The sequence below is a fragment of the Corvus hawaiiensis genome, chromosome 2 (genome assembly GCF_020740725.1).
Source record: "Corvus hawaiiensis isolate bCorHaw1 chromosome 2, bCorHaw1.pri.cur, whole genome shotgun sequence".
Lineage (NCBI taxonomy): Eukaryota > Metazoa > Chordata > Aves > Passeriformes > Corvidae > Corvus > Corvus hawaiiensis.
In genome coordinates, this window is record NC_063214.1 from 20,157,469 (window position 1) to 20,171,114 (window position 13,646).

The 13,646-nt window shown below is 40.4% G+C and overlaps 1 protein-coding gene across 2 annotated transcripts; it reads left to right on the plus strand.

Annotated features, from left to right (window-relative positions):
* Positions 1–213: 213 nt before the first annotated feature.
* On the plus strand, positions 214–11,912 carry CCT8 (chaperonin containing TCP1 subunit 8). Of its 2 annotated transcripts, XM_048295046.1 has the most exons (16): positions 214–331; positions 2,131–2,221; positions 2,829–2,908; positions 4,078–4,227; positions 4,499–4,679; positions 5,401–5,462; positions 6,133–6,270; positions 6,709–6,887; positions 7,849–7,915; positions 7,996–8,083; positions 8,192–8,307; positions 9,551–9,622; positions 9,797–9,961; positions 10,358–10,477; positions 10,925–11,023; positions 11,680–11,730. In XM_048295046.1, the coding sequence occupies exons 1-15, from the start codon at positions 272–274 to the stop codon at positions 11,015–11,017; spliced, it is 1,662 nt and encodes a 553-aa protein (XP_048151003.1). In that variant the 5' UTR covers positions 214–271; the 3' UTR covers positions 11,018–11,023; positions 11,680–11,730. The 2 variants fall into 2 exon arrangements, with proteins under 2 accessions (XP_048151003.1, XP_048151004.1); XM_048295047.1 differs by lacking the exon at positions 10,925–11,023 and having other exon boundaries at positions 215–331; positions 11,680–11,912.
* The last annotated feature ends 1,734 nt before the right edge of the window (positions 11,913–13,646 follow it).

Genomic DNA, 13,646 nt, shown 5'->3' on the forward strand with positions numbered 1-13,646 from the left:
CTGTTCCTGAAAATTCCATCGCAAAGCGTACCGAGAAACGCCTGAGGGACGGTCTACTAAATTCGACAGCGAAAGAAAGGCTCAGAGGGAGCCAACCTCCTTTCCCGACGCTCTGCCGGCTGCCAACCCGGCCAGGCCTAAGCGTGACGAGCCCCGCTGCCCGCGCCCCTCACACACCCGGCCCGGCCCGCCCCGCGCCTGCGCGGCCCCGCGCTCCCGCCGTGCCCCGCGCGCTCCCGCCGCCGCAGCCCCAGCACGGAGCGGAGCGGAGATGGCGTTGCACGTCCCCAAGGCCCCGGGCTTCGCCCAGATGCTCAAGGAAGGGGCGAAGGTGAGACCGCCTTTGGATGTATGCGCGGATAAATGGATGGATGGATGCGAGAGGAGTCTCAGGGTGGCGGTGCGGGGAAAGCCCCGGAAGGCCGGCAGGGCCAGGCGGCACCACGTGTCCCGCAGGGCGGGGGCCCGGGGGGTTCGCGCACTGTCCCTCTCCCGGCCCGGGGCCCCTCCGCGGCCTTTGGGCTGCGGGGATCCGAGCCTGCCCGGCCCTGCAGGGCGGCGCCCGGCACACGCGGCCTTCGAGAAGTCTCTGCGGGGCCGGGATCCCGGGCCCTGCCGCTTCATCCCGCCGCCCCGGGGATGCGCCGGGGTCCGACTCGTGCCCACGCTGTTCGGGGAGCTCTCATAGGGGCTGGACAGCAGCAGTCAGCCGGGGCCTGTAGTTGAAAGCTGTTCAGACGTGTCCGGGTCGTTCTCTGCACTTGTGCTTGACTTTTTCTGTTAACCTTTGTCAGCGATGCAGAACAATGTAGTATTTCCTGTATGTTTCCTTGCCATTAAATCCGGTTTCATTATATTTAACGTTAACATAATAAAGATTTGGTAGAGTTGAAGGACTATGCCTTAATAAAGGAGAACCTTTCTTTGAAAAGTGGACTGAAAGCAAGCAGGTGTGGGATTTTCCTTTCTTATTCATAGAATCAACAGAAGGGTTTGGATTAAAAGGGACCTTAAAGATCATTTAGCTCTAAACCCCATCCAGCCTAGTCTTGGACGCTTCCAGGGTTGTGCATCCACAATTTTTCTGGGAAATCTGTGCCAGAGCCTCACCACCCTCACAGGGAAGAATTTCTTCCTAATACTTAATCTAAACCTATTATCTTTCAATAGGAAGCCATTCCCCCTTGTCCTGTCTTTCCAGGCCCTTGTCCAAAGCCCCTCTCTCCAAGAAAGAAGGAAAATAGGAAAATTTCTGTTTGCTTCTACATAATAGAAAGAAGAGTGGAGGTAGCAGCTCTGAAAGCCCTCTTTGTTTCTTTTTAGAATCCTTCTTGGAGCCAAATAATGGCATATGTCTAGGGCAGGGGCAAAACAGGGAAGCAGAATGGCCTGACTGCTGGTTCACTGTTAGACAATTCAAGGTCAGAACAGCAAGAGTTGTCTTCTGCAAAACAAGGAGGCAGCTGGCAATCTGAGATATTTGGTTTGTATTTAGAAAGCAAACCTTATTGCTACTTTTCTCCCTTCTCTTATGGGCTGCACTGTACTTTTTATCCTGCTTTTTCTTCTTTCTTAGGGCCCTTTCTGGGGATCCCATCTTGTCTTAAGGTTTCCAAACTGAAGCCAGGCTGATCACCTTCTCAAGCACAAATATTTTGCTTAATCATTCTGTTTCTGTATTTTCAAATCACAAATGTTTTGAATATAGAACTGAGTTAAATGATTTTTGTAGCATACAAAGGTGCGAGTAAAGAAGCACATACAAAAGCCCTTGCCCCTCTCCAGCTGGGTTTCGGTTGCTTTCTGTTTCTCTTTGGCATGTCACAAAACTTTTTTGGAAGACTGAGGGGATGCAAACTGTATTGCAAGTCGAGTTACGGTTCAGATTTTCTGTTTAGAAGCTTTTTGTGCCTACTGAGCTGTTGAGAAGATGTACACAGTAGTTCTCACTGTCTTTGGGTAAGGTTTGGTGTCTGTTTAAACTGTAAGTGAAATACCAAATGTATATTAATAAAAAACTTTGAGGGACTCACTAGATTGGCACTGCTTTGATGAGAAGTTACTAGTTCATCTTTTTTTTTTTTTTTTTTTTTTGTTAGCCTAATTCTGATCTGTCATTTTTCTCTTTAGCATTATTCAGGACTAGAAGAAGCTGTCTATAGAAACATTCAGGCATGCAAAGAACTTGCTCAAACCACCCGTACAGCTTATGGACCAAATGGTAAATAAATCCTAAAATTAATGCTGCATTTTTGAGACAAATGCTATGTTTGGAGGCTAAACATAACCTTGACAAAGGAGCAGCTGTTTGTTTCTGGGGGAAACACACTGGACTTGCTCTAAAACTGTGAACATGTTCTTTGTGACTGTAGAAATCAGATTTTGTTTTGATAGCTTTTGAGTTATGCTCAGTGTCTGCTTTTGCCAGGTTTTTGTCACAGTTACTGTGTTCGCTTTGAGACATGGTATAAAATACACGAAAAAGCACAAAAATTAAAGGAAACACGATAATGTGGTAGTAGTCACAACGAACATAATCTTGTTCAGTTAGATATATGGAAACAAAAGATATTCCCCTGTATTGTTTAATTAAATAATGTGCTGATATTTCTGGAAAGAAAACTGCTTACTCAGAAACTACTGATTTCTCCTTAATGTCACATACTTCAAGTGTTATTTCACAAAAATCTTTTAAAGTTCTTAAATTATAAACAGAACTAACACTTTCATGTGCAAGATACACCTGAAAGTTACGAAACAGTGTATGTGTACAGGATATTGTGTGCATAATGAATGATTTTTAAAAATTGTTTTGTTTTCCCATTTAGGAATGAACAAAATGGTTATCAATCATCTGGAGAAGCTTTTTGTTACAAATGATGCTGCTACTATCCTGAGAGAGCTAGAGGTAGATTTTCTTGCTTCAGAAGATGTCAATGTTTCTGCTCATGGGCTGCTATGGTTCTGACTTTCAGTAAGGAAATGTCAATTTGCCAGATGATTTCCATATGTCACTTTGGAAATCATTTACTTTTTTCACTGAATTTGAGGTCCACAGTGAAGAATATAATTCTTCTGTGAAGCAGCATTAATAGTTATAGGAGATGCTTAATAATTCCCTACTTTCCGCCAAACCAGTAGGTTTAGAAGGGGTATGTCTAGAAATGCAGTGGTTTGGAAAAGTCTCCGTGGCATACCTGTTGAGTTAATATCCCAGTGTTGTTGGTTGCCATGTTCTCCTGACTGCTTAGAATCCATCAATTGAATTTAAGAATCTGAGGCTATGGCAGCATCCTTCTGTAAATACTGTAAAGGCATGAAAAGGCTATCCTCTCTTAATTCTTCCTCTGACTTCAAATTGATACTTGAACAACATGAATAATATTTTACTGAATTTTATACTTGGTGATAGAAATAATGTAAGAATGAAGTAGTTCCTTACTGAATGCATTGTGTTGGTGTTCCATATGAGTAGAATAACTGTGGAAGTCTCAGTTGTGTTTTTAAAAAATATAGTCTGCATACTAGGGACCTACTCTGATGAGTTTTGCATGTTACTTTCTGGTATAAAATGTTAGGTATAAGTATTCAGGAATATAGTGTTTTATTGCATTTATTTGAAAGAAAAGTGAAGCAGTGGAATCTTTAAGCAGAGCCTCCCCACTCACCCCCATTAAAATTAAACTGTTATTTAGACATGTACTTTGTATGTTACACATGAATTCAGTTTGAAGATCTAAACTCCAGACTGTTTTCCTGTTGCAGAACTGAGTTGTGAAGCCACTGCATCCTGTAAAAGTAGTTCAGAACCAATGTCAAGGATGTCTAATGCATGTTGTAGGGGCAATGCTCAGTTCTCTGATTTTTTTTTTTTTTTTTAATATATATTTGTCCTTTTTCTTGCTAGGGACTTTAGCCAATCTAGATTATCTATGCTGTTTCTTTTCCAATTTTGTGCATTATTAGTATCTCTAGGTACAATTTCAAATAAGAGAGCTTAGAAAGATACGTAGAAAAGCCTGAAGCCACAATCTTAGGTGGGATGTTGGTAACCAAGATGTGTAATGTCTTTTATAGGTTCAGCATCCTGCTGCAAAAATGCTTGTGATGGCTTCACACATGCAAGAACAAGAAGTTGGAGATGGAACAAACTTTGTCCTTGTTTTTGCTGGAGTTCTTCTGGAGTTAGCAGAAGACCTTCTGAGGATGGGGTTGTCTGTCTCGGAGGCAAGTTATAGTCTCATTACAGTTCACACAGCTTGAATCCAGATTGCCACTGGTCAGTATTCTTGGGTCATAATATTGTGAATTATCTGCTTTCTTCTCAACTGATTTTTTAGATAAAGATGTTTGAAGGAGAACCATGTGTTCTGCTGCTTGTGATTGCTTGCTTCCCTTACAATAAAACTTTTGCATCTGTTAATGTTTTATGGCAGTTTGAAAAGCAGATAAAAACAGTATGAAATGTTGTAGTGAATATTTACTGTTTGCTGCACAGGTGATAGAAGGATATGAAAAGGCTTGCAAGAAAGCCCTAGAAATTCTTCCAGACTTGGTGTGCTGTTCTGCAAAGAACCTTCGAGATGTTGAAGAAGTGGCATCTTTGTTGCACACGTCAGTGATGAGCAAACAATATGGCAATGAACAGTTCTTGGCAAAGCTTATTGCTCAGGCCTGTGGTAAGTGGGCAGGAATAGGTGTGGGTATGCAGCTAAAAAACAGTAGGTTTGCTTAGGGTTGTTACTTCTTCATGTAAGATGGAAAGTATGGTTAGGTTGGATTGGATGGAACGCTTTATCTCTGAAATGACAGTAATCTTCCTCACGTTGAACTCTGCATTGGCATTGTGGCTCAGAAAAGGTTTGCCTTTCCTACTAAGCATTCCTAGAAATAGCTTTCAAGTCTTTTCAGTGACCTTTTTAGAAACCCATCGTTTTCCCTCTTTTTATATCATTAGGAGGACATATTGCGCTTCACATAAGCGGATATTAGTTGCAGCTACAGAACAATGGAAGCAAGACTGTAGTTCTGTTGAGTTGTTCTCCCTTTAGATTTCCAGGAAAAAACCTTCATTTTTAGTTCCAGTGTTTGCTCTAAATACTCTGGGTCACACTTGTCTCTTGACTCTATCTGTATGAGTGCCTATTTAAATTTATTTATTCAGACTGCTTAGTTAATTATTTCTTTCTGATTATTACTTTATAAAAACAAAAATTCTGTTTCTCTTTATGCCAGTTATTAGCAGGTTATAATTGTCTTGAATTTAAGCAGGTATCTCAAACCACTGAAATTCAGTAGTTCAGAAAAATTGCAGGCATTATTTATGCTGTCATTGTTCTACTTTATTCACTAGGTAAGACATACTAATTTTTTTTTTTTTCTTTTTTTTTTTTTTGCCAGTTTCTATTCTTCCTGATTCTGGTCATTTCAACGTTGATAATATCAGAGTGTGCAAAATTGTGGTAAGTTTGAAGTAGCTGTCTTTGCTGTGATTATTAAGGTAAACAGTGTAATGAAGGTTAATCTTTGAACTTCCAAAGAGTCTTTCCTAATTTTGTTGCGGCATGTGTAGTAAATTTTGGAAATTAGTCTTTACTTCTCTTGTTTAGTGCCCAGTAGAAACAGTCAGAAACAAAAATCATTAATACTGAAAGTAATCTAAAATGGGAACTTGTTAGACAATGTTTTTGTTGCTGAATAAGCTAAAGTCTTACACTTAGGGCGTTCCATCCAAATGATTGTAAGGTTTGCTTTTCAGGCAGAATAGTGCAGCTTTCTGACAATAAATGGTCAGTAATATGATGTTCCCCCATTCATAGAACCAAAGAGTGGTTTGGGTTGGAATGTGTCTTAAAGATCCCTCAGTTCCAGCCCCCTACCATGGGCAGGGACACCTTCCACTAGACCAGGCTGCTCCAAACCGTGTCCAACCTGGCCTTGAACACTTCCAGGTATAGGGCCAGCCACAGCTTCTCTGGGCAACCTGTGCCAGGGCCTCACCACCCTCACACGGAAGAATTTTTTCCTGATATTTAATCTAGACTTAGTTTCTTTCAGTGGGAAACCATTCTCCCTTGTCCCATCACTACTTGCCCTTGTAAAAAGTCTCAGATTCCATTTATTTCCTTTCAGGGTGCTGGTATTTCTGCTTCCTCAGTACTGCATGGCATGGTTTTTAAAAAAGAAACTGAAGGAGATGTTACTTCTGTCAAAGATGCAAAAATAGCTGTGTATTCCTGCCCTTTTGATGGTATGATAACTGAAACTAAGGTATGTTAAAGCTCAAAATAAGTTACATCTCTGTTTATGCTTATGTGCTCTTATTTTTAGACTTGGCTACAAATATTCTCGACACTTGGTGATTGAGATATTTTGAATATTGATTTTGTTAGTTTAAAAAAGTTCATAGAAAAGTTTTGAACCTTGATTGCTTCACAGGGTTTTTGAGATAGGGGAAATGGCGTTGGTTTTGTTGGGTTATGTGAGCCAAACTACAGCTCGAATTTCTGAACCTCAAGGTTGTCTAGAATTCCCTGGTGGTTTCCTTTTTTTTTCCTCTTGTTTTACCCTGTTGCCTGGGGAGGGTGTCAGTATTACAAAATAGAATGACTTGAAGGTTATAGTTAGGTTGGGAGACAAAATGGTTTGTCAGAAACTTGTAGGCATGTGGTTTAATGGTAAACTGTAACAGTGTATATGTTTTACTAGGGCACCGTCCTAATAAAGAATGCTGAAGAATTGATGAATTTCAGTAAAGGAGAAGAAAATCTAATGGATTTGCAAGTCAAAGCTATTGCTGATAGTGGTGCAAACGTAGTAGTAACAGGTGGCAAAGTGGCAGATATGGCTCTTCATTATGCCAACAAATACAATCTTATGTTAGTCAGGTAAGTACTAGGAGAGCACAAAAACATTTGGTCTACCAGATTTATGAAATGGACTTGCCATCTTATCTCTTAGCTCTTAAATTAATTACCAACAAAATACTGCAGATTACGTGTGTTCTTCTAGTAAGCCAAAATCTGACCTTCAACTTGGTTGTTTCATATCTTAAGTTTCTTGATAGAATTTCACCTCTGACAGCTAACTGGGGGAGTAACTTGTATATATTGGTTATATCTACAGTGTAGTGTATATACTGTTATTTTGGTTTAAGTGTTTCTATAGCACAGTCAAAATCCAGAATACCAAAATTCGTGGCTCTGGTAAAGAGGGATATGGTCTCAAAGGCACGTGAGACTATTCCACAATGGTTTTCCCTCTTCACAGTCCTCATGTGATGATTTAGAAATGATGAGATGCCTCTGTGTATCACTAATGTATTTATAGATGGAAATTCTTAACTTAATGACTTTTCTGTCATTTTTCTGCTCTGTTTGTCTTTTTTCCTATAAATCATGTTTGTACATCTTCAGAATATATCCTGCATCACATAAAGTCAGATATACTTAGCAGCAGCTCTCACCATCTCACGCAGATAAGTGGTCCTTTGTTGAAAGCTGTAAATTTATTGGTGCTGTCCAAAAAGTCTGTACTTCTGGAAATGGAGTGTGATACTGTAATGTTGTATAACAAAGAAGGATTATTATTACAGAGGCATTTTAAAGATCAAATCTTTTGCAATAGTGGATGAAGCTTGGTGATTTCCATGTGTTTGAAACTCTTATTTGTTTTAAAATTTGCACACTATCCTTGAAAACTGATATTTATAACTCAAAAAAATAATTGAGTGGATGCTTGATACTTGATGCAGTAAATTTTGATCTTGCCATTGGTTCACAAAATGCTGCCAAATTAAGAGAATACTCTTGTATGTGTTAACATTGTTATGGAAACTTGTTTTTAAAGGCTGAACTCCAAGTGGGACCTGAGAAGACTGTGCAAAACTGTTGGTGCAACAGCCCTACCCAGACTGGTATGTACCTCCCAAATGAGGTGCAGGAGGGTGAGAACTGATGAGCAGGTTCAATTCTTAACTCATGTTTTTCTTTCCAGACTCCCCCTACTCTTGAAGAAATGGGTCACTGCAATAGTGTGTATTTATCAGAGGTTGGGGATACACAGGTTGTGGTGTTTAAGCATGGTATGTATGTTCTGTAGAACTTCTGACATTGCTGTTGTGTTTGTGTGTTTGTATGTGTTTTAGATATAAGATTAATGAATTAATTCAGTAATGCATGTCTCTGAACAGAAAAGGAGGATGGTGCCATTTCTACTATTCTCATTCGTGGATCTACAGACAATCTGATGGATGACATAGAGAGAGCAGTGGATGATGGTGTCAATACTTTCAAAGTACTCACAAGGGTGAGTAATAAGAACACTTGAGTTATCAAAAGTGAGAAGTGGATCAGTTTGAGGCAAGACTTGAGCCTGCCCTGTGCTCGTTGCTACAAAGGCTGTAGATATTAATCTGCTTAGGTGCCTTCTGGAGTTGGGGAGATGGCTGTGTAGTATTGAGATGTGGAGGGCTGTGTAGAGAAGATTGCCATTGTGAACATAGGGTACAAGAAAGGTGGTGCTCAACATGGACTGCACTCAATTTTCCAGTAATGAGTGAGTTCTTGAAGGCAGATTAGCTTTGCTACTTTCTAAAGACAACCAGCTCTTTCTTGACTTACTCTGTAGAAGTTTTGTAATGTTCTTTGGAAACCAGGCACAGAAGAAAAGCTAGATAGCTTTGTCACTTGGGATCAGGAGAAACTGACTGGTTGGAGACTCAATTTCTAGTTCATTGGTGATAACTCATGCTTCCTCCACATAATACAGATAGGTTTTTATGGATGGAAGAACTCAAGTCTTACAGAGGATTTTTTTTTGTGAGCAGCTTATGTGGTCTTAAATATTATTATTTCATTTTTCCTCTTTTTATACAAAAGGAAATGTTCTTGTATTTACTTGGAAAATGGCATGCAAAAATTGTTAAAACTGTTAATCTCTTCTACATACCAAGACATGGATATTGATTTAGAATACAGAAATGTTGTGCATTTATGATTGTGTCCAGGAGTTATCCTGTTTTAAGATTTATGATGGTTACTTTGTGGGTTAAAAGACCAGAGTTATTAAGTAAATTCTGGTTTGCCAAAGGATGTACAAAATGCTTAATTTAAAGTGAAAGAAAACAAAACAAAAACTCCCAACACCTTGTGATGCCTGTTGACATATTAAACTTAGTGTACAGTAGATTGGTTTCCTGTATGATACTTCCCACCGAAATAATAGAAAAGACGAGAAAATCTAGGAATGCTGTTACAGTTAACCATGAATTGAAGTTGTTACACAAAAAGCCAAAAAATCCCAGACACAAAACCCCCACTGCATTATTATTTTGCTTTTTACAAAAGAAGCTGTTTTTCTTCAAAGACATTGGAATGAACGAGTAAATTCTGGTAGATTTCCCTTATAATGTGTGTTTGTTCCGATTCTTACTAAGTCTGTGTGGAATAAATTTCTGCTGCATTCTTGATATACTAGAAAAATCCAAAACCAATAAAAAGTAATAGATGCTTTAAGCAAAACACTGTGTTTTGGTGTGGTCTTTCCACAGGATAAACGTCTTGTTCCTGGAGGTGGTGCAACAGAGATTGAATTAGCCAAGCAGATCACATCGTATGGAGAGGTACAGCAAACAGGCTTCTTGGCTTTTCGTCTTCACACACACATTTTACAAAAAACCCACAAATACTATTTTATACCAACATATATAGTTGTGTATTAAAAACAAGTGTGGGAGGAAATGCTTCCCTATCTTACAGTTTTTGAAATGCTGACGTGGTTTTCAACTTCACTTTAGACTTGTCCTGGACTTGACCAGTATGCCATCAAGAAGTTTGCTGAGGCATTTGAAGCCATTCCTCGAGCACTGGCAGAAAACTCTGGAGTAAAGGCTAATGAGGTCATCTCCAAACTTTATGCTGTGCATCAGGAAGGGAAGAAAAATGTTGGATTTGATATTGAGGTAAATAGTCTTTCATGTTACTTGTTGCCCTGCAGTGCAGGGTTATACCTAATAGCACTTCTATCAGTATGAAGTATTTATAGATTATTTTGAATTGTTGGAAGCTCTGTGTTGCACAGCCTAGAATAATAATTTATTGGAATTGAAATAGTTAAATGTTCGTTTTTATCAGCAAGCAGTTCAATTCAGTATAGTGTAGTGGCCTTAGGTCAGAGGTGGAGGGGGATACTGAACTAATGTGACAGGGAGTAAGTCTTCAGTAATTACTGACTTTGTCTTCCTGCTAATGGGTTAGGAATGAAGGTTTTCTGAAGGGAGGAGATCAGAAAAGTGATACCACCTTGCTGGGTAAAAGCCTGAGAAAGTTTTCAATAATGTTTTTTGCCCATCTGACAGGCTGAAGCTGCTGCGGTGAAGGACATGTTGGAAGCTGGTGTGTTAGACACCTATCTTGGAAAATTCTGGGGTATCAAGCTAGCTACAAATGCAGCAGTAACTGTCCTAAGGGTTGATCAGGTAAGCTTATGTGTCATTTGGGTGCTGAGTTAAAGCCTGGCAGAACCCTCATGCAAATAGATGGAATCTCCTGGAAATGGAAGGCATAAAAATAATGCTACTTGAGAATGTGGTTTGTTCATTTCTGAAAGCCAGGAAGTAATTTGTTCAAGAGCTTGTAATCTGGAATGTGGCTGCTTTACTATAGCAGTACTATTAATGTTTGTTGGGTTTAGGATTTTTTTAAAAAGATTTTGTTGATATTTTAAAGACAGTTGATATTTGTATCCAGAGAGTTAACCCTAACTTCTGTAGGAACAAGCTTCAATAGAAGAAGCCTTCTGTCATATATTGTTATATGAAAATCCCATTTTTAGGAAAGATAGAGATTACTGTCATAATGATAGAAATCTTTTATTATTTTGTGAAGCTTCAGCAAAAACGAATTTGCATGTAAAATTTCTGTAGATCATTATGGCAAAAACAGCAGGCGGTCCAAAAGCCCCTAAGCAACAAGGACATTGGGATAAGGATGACTGGAAAGATGAGCCTGAAAACTAGTGTGCAGTAAGCTTTGTTTTTCTAGCAGAGAGGTATCTGTGTGAGTGCATGCATGAGTTCATTGACAAGCACATGGCAGATTGTATTCTCCTTGAGAACACATAACACTGCTGTCGTTTGCTGTGTGCTGATTGCTACATCTTGTATTTGTGCCTTTGCAAACGAATTCTGCTCCTAAATCCAAATTTTCATGGAAGGGATGACAAGTGCAGGTTCAGTTTTACCTTACTTGTCCATATAGGCAGTGCAGAGAATGTGCTTTAACATGGACTTCATGGTTTTAAAGTGCGATACTTAGAGACAATAATTGAGAACAGTAGCTTTGATAATCCTCCTTTCTGTAGTGTGCACTCTGTAAACTAGTCTGCTGTTGGTCTGTTTAAGCACTCACTTTCTGTAGACTAACTGAAGTCTTACTTTGCATGCAAAAATGAGGTAAATTACCTTTTTTTACTGTATCGGGGTCAGCTTCTACCATTCTCAAGAAAGAAAAAGTTGTTAATATCTCAATTAGATGGATAGTAATATTCACTGGCTTAGGTTCAGAGTGGGGAAACTGCATGAATGTAGTGAATGCTAGCAGTCAGCATCATGTGGCTGTAAGAGTAGGGTACGAGCCTGATTTTAACATCAGCTTTTTTTATTTCTCTGTTTTCTTCAAGATCATTATGGCAAAACCAGCTGGTGGCCCAAAACCTCCATCAGGAAAGAAAGACTGGGATGAAGACCAAAATGATTGAACAGTTTAACTATTTCATAAGTGACATGACTTTGTGAGTTTTTTAATATCCCAGTTGGAGCCTGTCACACTGTTTTGCTCTAGCCTTTAAATTATGAACAGTGTCCAATGGAGTGCAGAACTTCAGACACCTCAATAAACGTACTCACTGTTAAAGCGTGGACTTACTTCATTTGGAGCCAGCATGACATACATGGTTGTTCCCAATCTGTGAATGTGTAGGGATAAATGACACTGTGTGGGTGTGATGGGCTGACCCTTGGCTGGCTGCCTGACACTCTCCTGGCGAGGAAGGAAGCAGAACTTCTCAGGGGCTGAGATAAAGAGGGGGAGATCACATACCAATTCCTGTTGCAGGCACAACAGACTCAATGTGCAGGGAGGCTGACCATGAGCCTGCTACCGGGAGCTCATAATCCACAATTGTTGTGACTCTTTGTGCTCTTATTTGTGCTCCTTGGCCAGTACTTGAGAGTAAACAGTCAAATGAATGTCGAAATAATTAAGTGTTGGCAGCAGGTCTGTGGTCCCTGCATTCAGTAGCCCCTCTCCTGAGACCCCACTTGGAGCACTGTGTACAGATGGGGTGCCCCAAACATAAGAAAGAGAACTGTTAAGAGCGAGTCCAGAGGAGGGTTACCAAAAGTTGATAAGGGGACTGAGCACCTGCCCTATGGAGATGGGCAAAGTCAGGGCTGTTCTGCTTGGAGAAGGTTGTGTGGAGACCTCACAGCACCTTCCAGTGTCTGAAGGGGCTACAGGGAAGCTGGAGAGGGACTCTGCATCAGGAAATACAGTGACAGGACAAAGCGGAATGCCTTCAAACTCAAATAGGGGAAATTTAGGGTAGGTACACAGAAGAACTTCTCCCCTGTGAGAGTGGTGAGGCCATGACACAGGTTGCCCAGAGAAGCTGTGGCTGGCCCATCCCTGGAAGTGTTCAAGACCAGGTTGTACAGGGCTCTGAAAAACCTCATCTAGTGGGAGGTGTCCCTGCCCATGGCAGGGGGTTGGAACTGGATGAGCTTTAAGGTCCTTTACAACACAAACCATTCTATGATTCTACGCTGCTTTTTTTTTTACATGCATCTCTCTCCTCACCCTTTTACGTCCCCATGCTCTCAAAAGGGCAGCCTGACAGCAGTGAACTGCATCACATTCTAATGACCTTAAAAATAAATGCTGAGCAGCACTAGCCAGCATGATGCAGAGTGCTGGAATCTTTCAGCTGAAGCCCCCTGTTAAGATTAATCTTGGGAAGTAAACAGCTTATGTGTCTCCAAGTAGCTTGAAAGGAGAACTGCACTTGAAATCCAAGCCACTTCAATAATTAATCCTTTTACTACTCTTGCCAGCACTACTCTTATCTCACAACCAGAAGGGAGTGGAAGGCTAAATCAAGTCTGGAACTATCTTTTGCCTAAATAAGGCTGCTCTACTAATGCTGGCTTTATAGTCAGTTGGTGAGGCTGAAAAATAAACTCAGCAAGTTTTCAGAAGGATTGGCGTACTGCTAGAGTCAGCTGCACGAGGACTACCGCTGATGGCTCTAAGGGTTACAAGAACAAGATGCCCATTTTCTTAGTAAGGCTGTTGCAAAAAATGCACTGAATGTAAGCAGCTGCTGCTCTAGCATGCCAGAGCCAAGATTTTATTCACATGAAAGTCAACATGAAGCTTGTGGAAAACTTCACAGTTACAAGTCACTGCAGGACTACTGGTCTTATGCCTGTTGTGTGGAAAGACTACGTGGGACTGCCTGTAGTAAGAGTGAGCCAAGCACTCAGCCTTGCCAAAACACCAGCAAAAGAATTCCTGGAACATTTGCAAACTTGAGGGCTCTTCTACTGGACATAAACCAATAGTGGAAAGAGAGCTGAAGCTGCAATT

Excerpts from the sequence above, each read along its gene's own strand:
- CCT8 (XM_048295046.1), top strand. The coding sequence starts at position 272 with ATGGCGTTGCACGTCCCCAAGGCCCCGGGCTTCGCCCAGATGCTCAAG. Across the intron at positions 6,271-6,708 it reads GTATGATAACTGAAACTAAG|GGCACCGTCCTAATAAAGAA; the intron begins GTATGTTAAAGC and ends ATGTTTTACTAG. Across the intron at positions 9,623-9,796 it reads AGATCACATCGTATGGAGAG|ACTTGTCCTGGACTTGACCA; the intron begins GTACAGCAAACA and ends ACTTCACTTTAG.